We start from the raw sequence: 9,784 nt of genomic DNA on the forward strand, positions 1-9,784 counted from the left end.
TGCTGAGCTGGGACCTGTAAAGCTTGCAGTAAGGCTGTTCTTTCCAGCTGTGCCCTCTTGTAATGCACTCTGCTGGAATAACAGCTTGCACAGCCTGGAAGCAGGTGGCTTGGGAAGTGATCCACATGTGGAGGCGCTTACTGCTGTGCTGTATCACGTGTGTGTGTGTGTGTGTGTGTGTGTGTGTGTGTGTGTGTGTGGCTACATCAATGCAGAGTGGCGAGGTAGAAGCTAGCGATATATTTTGCACTGCTGCAAATGCATCATTAACAAAGCCTCCCAACACCACTGTGACAGAGTATTCTTCTTCACTCTATTTTGCAGCTGAAATGGAAGCCTGCAATGATTTAAGTGACTAGCCTGAGGTCGTGCAGTGATTTGGTGGGACAGCCATAAGAAGAACCCAGAGTCCCTGGTATGTAGTCACCTCTTCTAGACCCTAGCGTATATGTCCCCTCCATAAAAAAAATAATGACTTGCTAGAAATGTCTGGTGAGGGTCAAGACTGCCATTAAAAGACTTATCTCAAGTGTGTAATGACCTGAGAGAAACAGGTTGGTAATTTGCTGCTTAGTGTAGGAGAGGAGTGGTCAAGTGCTTCCCCTGTTCTGGCTGTCAGACAACCACAGGGGCAAATCCAGCTCCTAGAACTAAGGTTTCACAATGAAACCCCTAAATACAGGGTGTGTTGCATCCCATCCTGCTTCTAGACCTGCTTCTGCTACATGGGCAACTGGTGCCATCTTAGGGGGGGCATGTGCCCCCCCAGCAACCAGTCAGTGACTGGAGGGGTGTCCCCCCACGGCCAATCTCACCGACTGTGGGGGGAGTCCCCCGCAGCAACTTACCGTGAGCGACTGCACTCCCACTACACCCAGCGCTCCCACTCCCCGGCCGGTGCTCATGGGGGGGGAGAGGTGGGGGGACACAGGTGGTCCTGCCTGCCCCCCTGCCCATCACCTAAGTGGGGCGCGCAGCTGGTCAGGGGGTACACCAGCACTCTCAGGGGGTGCACATGCACCCTCTATACGTCGCCACTGTTCTGCTACATATTCATTGGTTTCACTTGATGGATTAGCCCTTTCTGAAGTACAATTGAAGTACCTACTGGTCAGTGCCCTATCCAGCTCTTGCATGGGTAGGGCACTGAGCAGTAGGGATTGGACTGAGCATCCTGAATCCTGGGCACCCTCTGTTCCTTGCAGTTACCTGAGGAGAAAGCCAGAAAAGCATCCTTCTTTAGAAACTTCCCATTGGCATCAAGGAAGTGGTTGGGATTGAACTCATATGGCGTCTCCCACTGAGTTTTATCCAGCAGCACAGAAGTGAGCGAAGGGATCACAGTTGTTCCCTGGGGCACAAAGGTGAGGCAAAGACATCAGCAGGGGTAAAAATGCATCTTTGTCTCTATAAGTTCCTAAACCTCTGACAGTGAGCTGGCCCTCCTGTCCTGAAGAGCTGCCCTCGGACGCATTGCTCAGAGCTCTGTATGGCAAGGCCTGTCTTTTTTTTTTTCTTTTTTTTTCTTTTTTTACAGAGCCAAGCACAATGTGGTCTTGGGTCCTAGGTAGGGCTCTTGGATGCTACCACAACACTAATAATAGGTAAGAGCAGTAATGTTTAGAGCAGGATCTAAGCCTGCCAAGAGCATACTCATGAGAGCAGTGACATTGTATCTGGAATTCAGGCAAGAAAGGGCTGCAGAACTTGCTCCTTAGGAATCAGTAAAGTCCAGATAGCTCCTCTTCATCACTGTTTGCCCTACTCCTTAAGCCATGCTTCCTTATGTGATTCAGATTGCCCACTGAAGTACACAGGAGCTTTGCTGCTGACTTCATCAGAACCTGAATGTGACCTAACAGACACTCTGTTATGCTGGATATGCCAAGTTCAAGGTCTGGCTTGGGTTTCTGCCAGCTGTGTTTGAATAGTTTGACTGAATTTTGCACAGATTACACATATGCTGAGATTTTCAAAGCAATGTAGCCAATGACAGGTGTGCACCTAACTCTTCTGGGCTGCTTTGGAAGCCTTAAGTCAAGGCTGACATCCTGCAGGCTTGGCAAACAGCTCCACTACACTCAGTCGCCTGAAGGGTGGCTCTTAGTGCCTATGTTTCTGGCTATACTTGCTAGCAACAAGCAGGAATTATGTTTGATCCTTTTTTAGAAAGATTATCCATACCTTGGGGAGCAAGTAGCCTCTGAAATGTGTGTCTACAGCTGTGCACCGTGGGACGTGTGGCAGGAGGGTGATAAACCTCTGCACCTCATGTATCACTGCATTAGTGAAGGGCAGCCTTCTCCGGTCTTCATACGTGGCCCGACTTCCCGGTTCGACAACTCTTCCAATCTCCTCTTGCACCTTTTCTGGAAGTAAACCCAAGATCTATCTGCCCCATTTCCAGACCTTTCTCTCTCCCTCAAAAAAAATATTGTGAATCCCCCAACCCTGGTTTCCTTAAGCTGCTCAGTCCTCTCTGTAGTTCAGCTCATTTGTTTCCACTTAGACAACCCTCCTGATGCAGGTGTCTTCAGGAGGCAGAGCAGTTTAGTGGAAGGCAGAGATGGGGCTTAATCCATTTAGATTAGAAAGTCTTTGGGTGAAGGGGCTATATTTGTATTCCGTGTTGATACAGCCCCTAGCCCAGTGGGGTCCTCGTTTATGGATGGGTCTGGTAGCACAACTGCACTATAAATAACGGTAAGTTAGTAGTAAGGAGACAGGGTGCTGTTGCAAGCAGCACTGCATATACTCATCAAGGCCAAACCTCCCCCTTTATTTGTGCAACAAAATACAAGGGCTGCTTATACACGTGCTTGGGGGGTGCATTTTAATTAGAGTGGTTCCCAGAGAGCTGCTCCAGAATGCCTCACCGGGATGTGTATTAAGCCCCTGTGCGCTTAAAAATGGCCGCAGGCTGCTTTAACTAAAGCTTATTCAATGAGTTTTAGTTAATGTGTCCCTGCAGCCAGTTTAAAATGCAGTGGGGAGGGGGGAAGCTTAATGCACGTGATGCTGCAGCAACTCTGGAGCCTTCTAATTACAACATGGAGCAGAGTCGATTAATCGCGTCTGCTCATTCATATTCCAACCAGAACACCAACAAGCATGTCTGTAGGCAGCCAGGCAGCGTGGCCCCAGCCTGTGGCTCACTTTGAATCTCTGGGTATTTCATCATCAGAAGGATGCTCCACTGCAATGTTGTGGCAGTCGTCTCAGTGCCAGCTACCACCAGATCGAGTATGGAGGCCACCAAGTTTTCATCATGGAAGAGGCTCTCCTTCTTGTTCTTCTCCTTTAAATACACAAGTTTAACGTTGTTTTGAAAGTACTTTAACCAGGTGGCATCAAAGCTGAGCAAGCTTGGGAAATGCCTCTCGGGCCAGTGATTGTCAACCATGGTGGGTTGTCTGAAGGGTGCTGCAAGGTGTGAGAAGACAAGTGAGGACATAAGCAAGGTGTGAGGAGATAAGTGCAGGCTCAGGCTTGTCTCTGCCTGGCTACTGCCCTAACCCTGCTGTCCAGATCCTCTGCAAGGAGGTAAGCACTGTAGTAACTAAATTAATTCCTGAAATGGGGGACGTTCAATTCACAAAAGTTATGGAGTGATTTGAGTCTGCAAAGGTTGAGAACCGCTGTTCTAGAAATACGTCAAGTATAACGGTAGGTGACTGACCACACAGGTCTCTGTGTTCAGGAGCATGTGCATGTGTTCCCCAGCTGACCGTATAGCAGACGCACAGGGCACATTTAACTGGTGGCAGCCACACCTGGATGAGGATCACTGAGCTAAGTTGAGGCATTGCAGCAGTGTCCTCAAATAGGGATGCTGCCACATTCAAACAAGTGGCGGAGGGGTGCCCTGAACCTAAAAACAACCATGGACTTAGACCATCATGTTTTAAGATGCTTTCCCACATCTGGGAGTCAAATGAAGAGATGGGTTTGCACCGTGACATTCAGAACTGAAGGCAGAGCTAAACCTCCCCCAAAAGCGTGGGGAATTTGGATGCTGGGTTTGGGTCCTTGGTGCATCTCTAATCAAATGTGGTGCTGAGCAGAGCTTTGGATACTACTCAAGACTCAGCTGTGTAGTTCAGTTTGCAAGGGGTGGACTTAGCCTGTCCCCATCTCAGTGCAGTCGGAGAGTCAAGTTTAACTACATCAGGCTTCCCAAAAACTCCTCCACAGCTGCCCGCTCACAGAGCATCCCTCTACCACCCAGCTGGAGGAGAGTGTTGGCATGAAGGAGGAAGTTCAAAGAGGCTTCACACTAGATTATCAGAACATATTGAGCCTTGAATCCTGTTCCAGATGAGTGACTCAAAGACTCAGTGTGCACAGCTGAATCAGCTCCAGCTTGAAAGATGAGAAACTCAGAGCTCAACTATTTAGTCTGTATTAAAAATCATGCTGGGCATATGCCAATCATTTTAACTAAATGGATAATATATGGAGGGAAAAAAAACATGTCTAGCACCTATAGTTGTGATATAACAACTCAGTTTCTATAAGGATGTGAGTGGTTTTAGGATAATGAAACCAGTTACTGATATCTAAATTCTTGTAAACAGAGGGGCAGATTTAACCAACATTTAACACCATTTATTGGCTTGTAGGAACCAACAGTTTACTTTAGATTATAAAGGTGGTTTCAAAAACAGGGTGAAGTTTGTTCTCTCATCTAAATCTGGTGGGAGCCTATGTGACATAAGTTACAACAAATGTAAGGGAATGGATTCTCATCTCATTTACATTGGGTAACTGCATGAACTTCAGTAAGGATCTAATATCAGGATCTAGCTACTTGCTTTTGTGGAGAACATTGATTGTAAATGGATTCAGTCGGTCAAATACCTCTTCCTGTTTGAACACCATGGCATCGATGTAGCTCCTTATATTGTTCTCATTGATGTCTTGCCTGCTTGCCTTGATGTAATTCCTTAAAATGATGCGCATATCTTCTATTCTTCTCAGCAAAATCTTGTGGGTTTTTAAAAAAAACCCAAGGAGTGGGTAGAAATTAAAAAACTAACACAGAAAAAATACAAAATGTGTTAGCACTTTGGTTTATAGTGTCAGTACAATGCAGAAAGGCCCCAGACACCAGGGAAAGAGCATGACCCAGGAGTGGAGTAACTTACCAGGTACGAAACTATCCAACACATGGGCAGGGCTACTTACATGCAAGTATGGAGAGCCAAGAAGGACCATAACTTCATCTATGAGTCTCAACAGAGAGAGAAACGTTGGGTCTTTGTAGTCAAACCTCTCCCCAAACACCATACGAAAGGTGATGTTAGTTGGAGCAATGTTAAATGATCTTAGGCTGAAAGGTTCGCCTGTGATGGGAACACCCAAAGCATCAGTATCAGCCCCATGCAGCAGTCCTTTCCAGATGTGAGTGATACAGTGTCTAACTTTCTTGCTCCCTGGCTCACCTTGGTGGGATTTGATCATCTCAGTGAGGAAGTGAAGCTCTTCAAAGATCTGTTCCTCCATCAGTTGCTTCCCCATGCCAAGATTGCGCATGGCGGACATGGTGAACCTCCGTGTTGTTCTCCATAGCTCCCCAGTAGAAAAGAACACGCCTACAGGAGAGAGTGGTAGCACAAGTAAGCTGGGGGTGAGCAGGGCACCAGCCCAAGGTACTGACTTAGAGGGGAGACAAAAAAAACTAACAGCTGTGATCACTGGCCCAGCTATGCCTCCAAGAGGGAGAAAACCCATAATGGGTTGGGGTTTTTGCCTCTCTCACCAGTAGGTGCCACTATGTTGGACTTGATGGAGTGCTACTTGGTGGAATAGGGTCTAACAGGGGATGGCTGAATCTGTGACTTCCTCACACCATCTTTTTCCTCTTTCCCCATTCTCTAAATGTCTTAGAAAACATTTTATCTGGTTCCTCCTCTTCTTTTTTCCCTGCACTGAAGTTCAAATTTGAATGGAAACTTTCCACCTCAATTATCTCAAAATACTCCTTGATTCCAGTGAAGGATAGTCATGTGGTAATGTTTGATATCTTTCCCATCCGTATACTGCCTCTGAACATGGCTATAGATAGCTGTGCTTTCGATTCATGATGGACAGAGCCCCTGCGTCATGGCTCTGGAAGCTGAACTCGCTGTTATCAAATGAAAAACAAATCAAGGGGAAGGGAAGAAAAATATTACTTAGAGGCAGGATATCTGTAAAATGGATATAGTGAGGAGCTACTGGTGCATGGAAGTTTGCTCTAGCTGGGAATTTTCTAACGCAGCATTTTTTCCCCTGCAGAAAATGCCAGTTCATTGAGAACTGGGTTGCTAGAAAGGGTTGGTGTGGATAGGTCTTCTGATAGTTCAGGAAAGGTTTTAAAACAAACCCGGGGCAGGTAGGCACCTACTTTCATTGACTTCCTACTTTCAAGCACATTACTGCCACCCGGCCTTTAAAAATTCTTCCTCTTCCCCTTCTAACAATTAGGGTGTTATTTGGACCCAAATGTGCTTGCAGCATAATTAGCAGAGTGAAAACCCTGGTGAGCCACTGGAAAGACAGATTTTCAATGTCAGTTGAGCTTAAGTAGAGCCTCAGGGTGGGACTTCCATAACTGTTCTGTAGAGGAGTCAATGAGAGCAGAAATTATGCCAATGCTGAGCATTTTTGAAACTCCCACCATTATTTCTCCAAGGACCAGTACCATTTCCGTGCTGAATTTCTTCAAATATTGGGATAGCAGGTCTGTCTACAAATTCCTCTGTGAAGTTCACCAGTGCCTCCTTCACAGCTTCATACCCAGTCAGGACCACGACTTTCTGGAACCCAAAGTGGAGGGTGAACACCGGCCCATATTCTTCTGCAAGCTAGAACAGAGGCCAGGGTTTATGGTCAGAGCAGGAGACAGCACATCAAGAAAGCACTGATTTTCTCTTAATAGCTCTAGACCATGCCAGTGCATTTGAAATACAATCCAGAACATGGCTGATGCCCATTCTTGATTCAGGAGCAATGCTAGGCCATGAGACATGACTGCAAAGGCATTACATTTGAAAAACAGTGCCATGATGGGTAGCTGAAGAGCAGCTGTTAAAATGGCAAGTCAGCAGAGACTCTTGGATGGGTTTTCTTAGGCGGTGAGGTCTGTAGGTTAATAGCTTGGTTTCTGTGTTGGGAAGAAGGTTAATGAAAAACAAATGCACCCACAGTTAAAGGATGAGGATTGGTTAGCAAAGCAAGTAGAGGAACAGAAGGAAGACAGAGGTGAGATAGACATTGCCGCACAAAGTGGAAAGCAAGTCTTAAAGCAACCACGACTCATTTCAAGATAAACCACACACATCCCATTCTTCTCATGCAAAAGCCCTCTGGATTCTCGGTTGCCTTGTGCTGAAGTGTCTGAATAGTGATACCTGACGCAGGCCTTGCATTGGGTTGCAGTGATGTGAACAACTGACCCTGATGCCAGACAGCAGAGAATCAAGTCAAATTGGAGACTTTGGCACATGAGCCTTATGAATATAGTGGGCGCATCTACATGAGATGCTGAAAGCATAGTGACTAACTCAACTGCACATTAGCATGTCACGGCAAAAGCCATGCTAATGCGCTAATTAGTCTAGTCTACTGTGCATTAGTGTCACCTAAAAGACGTGCACCAGAGCTACTGCACAGTACAGCCAATTACAGCACATTAAGTTAGTACAGGTACTAAACTTAATAAACCCTAATTACAGTGCATTAATTCACATGTAGACATGCCCTGTGAAACCCATCTTGCACAGAGAAGATGCTTCAGGTTTTTCTGTCTTATTTTTAAGAAAAAGGAAGGGCATTTCTTTCACTGCTTCACAGCCAAGACAGGCTCCATACAGCTAAATCAAGCCATGATTTTCCTTCAGGAAGAGCTAGGTATTAAGCACTGTGGAAAGAAAATAAAGTACTTTGTAGGCCCCAATGCCAAATTCCCACCCAAGGACACAGTGGCAGCCAGTACTGCCTGCAAGATCTGCTTTAGGGGATGAAAACTGGCTTCTTCCAAGTACTTCCAGGCAGCTGCTCCTATTGGGTGAAGAAACATGCTTGCTAAGGCATTCTGTGTAATTCCCTGGAGGAAGAATCCCAGCATTGCAGGGTGTGTGCATCTGCTGCTACATGTCTTGCATTTTTAGAGGATGAGAATGTGACCCCGTTAGGTAACCTTCATGTTCCACACAGTGAGAATTTACAAGCCATTTCATAACTAGATTATGGAATAACCCAAGCTATTAGCATAGAGGGCTGAAATTTTGGCTCCTACCTGCTTCTGCTGTGGTTGCAGTGGCTTTTAACATACTCTGGTTTGCAAAGGAAGCCATTACATGCTGCCTGTGTGCTGTGAACTAGTGCTCCAGGGCTGCACAGAGAAGGCTGGGGGTGGTCGAGGGCAGAGAAGGGGAGGTCCAGGGCAGATGTGTGGCCAGTTTTGTAGCAAGGGGGGTGCAAGTAGGACAACTTCCTGAGCACTGAAGCGAAGGGGTGCCATCAGGATGGAGCCGCAAATGGTTCATTTGGGGAGGCATGGGAAAGGGTGGCTCAGGCCGCTGCGTGCACTCCCAGACAAGCATGGGGGGGCATGTGCCCCCCGGATCTGTGCGCAGGGCGAGGGCAGGCTGCCACTGTGGGCTTTGCCCCGGGTGCCAAACTTTGTTGCTACAGCCCTGTGTGTGGCTGTTACATAATTCACTGCCAATAACTCAGCATCAGACGCAGGGTGCAGCCTTCTCCATTAATTAACATGGCAGCTGCGTAGCGGTAAGGGGAAGTGAGGAGCCCAGCCCCCCACCAGACCCTGCAATCTCTCTAGTCCTTGTGCTCAGACATGGCTCATGGTAGTGACCAGTACGCACCATGCAGCTCTCCTATTGCTGTCGCTTATGCATTTATCCTGTGAAATATTGCAGGCTCTGGGAGCCCCAGCCCGGGACCAGGACTCTACCTATCGGTCACGCTTTTTCCCCGCTCCCTGGCACAACTGCCTGAGCAGGACAGATGTTTCCAGAGCAAGGGGAGGAAGTTTTACCCAAACTTTCCCCTGCACCTCAAGAAGCATGAAGGTCTTGGAATGACATTAGCCTGACAACCTCTTTATCAGCATCATCCTACATGCCAGAGCTGTTGCTCTCGGTAAAGAAGGATAAATGGTATTTAAGGACAAGCTAGCAGAAAGGATCACTTGGGTATTTATTCCAGTTCCTTGACAAAAATGTTCAGCCCATTTTTAATTTTGACCCATTGCTTTCCATCAGCATCTGCCTGGTTAAGAATGGGGTAAAATGCTGCCCGAGGACATGGGGCTTTTGCCCTTTCTTCTGTGTTTTTGGAAGTCTGTAATTATTTCCTCTTATTTCTCCCTGGTAATTTTTCTTTTCATACTAGCTGTTTGCCAGCACCTTAAAAGCCTCCTGGGTATGGAAGCTGTCAAATTAGTATTTAAATTTCTGTAAGTGTGCTATACTTCATGTATCTGATCAGGCTTACACGAAAAACTCCCACATTACCCAAGGCCTTTTTTCAGTGTTTAATCACTCATATATGACACTGCATCAACTCAGGCAGTTGCTAGAAAACGCCAAGTAAAAATGTTACAATGCAAGTTGTACACCCCTGAAATGTAATTCAAATTAAAACAAATGTTCTCACTGATACAGCTGAGACAGTCTCAAAATGCACAAGGGTATTTGTTTTGTTTTGATCCTACCTTCATTAGCGACTTATCTTGCCTTCTAATATCCAGCAAATGCAGGTTGCCAACAATCGGAAG

General features: G+C 46.5%; 1 protein-coding gene across 1 annotated transcript in view; it reads right to left on the minus strand.

The window, feature by feature from the left end:
- LOC102380667 (cytochrome P450 2W1-like) overlaps positions 1 to 9,784 on the minus strand; it is a 12,995-nt gene that overhangs the window by 2,713 nt on the left and 498 nt on the right. The window contains 8 exon segments of the mRNA XM_014523198.2: positions 1,210 to 1,351; positions 2,185 to 2,369; positions 3,157 to 3,298; positions 4,861 to 5,034; positions 5,188 to 5,345; positions 5,445 to 5,594; positions 6,686 to 6,848; positions 9,722 to 9,784. Of these exon segments, the coding sequence (XP_014378684.2) occupies positions 1,210 to 1,351; positions 2,185 to 2,369; positions 3,157 to 3,298; positions 4,861 to 5,034; positions 5,188 to 5,345; positions 5,445 to 5,594; positions 6,686 to 6,848; positions 9,722 to 9,784 (1,177 nt within the window).

Source organism: Alligator sinensis, unplaced genomic scaffold, assembly GCF_000455745.1.
Source record: "Alligator sinensis unplaced genomic scaffold, ASM45574v1 scaffold1517_1, whole genome shotgun sequence".
Taxonomy (NCBI): domain Eukaryota; kingdom Metazoa; phylum Chordata; order Crocodylia; family Alligatoridae; genus Alligator; species Alligator sinensis.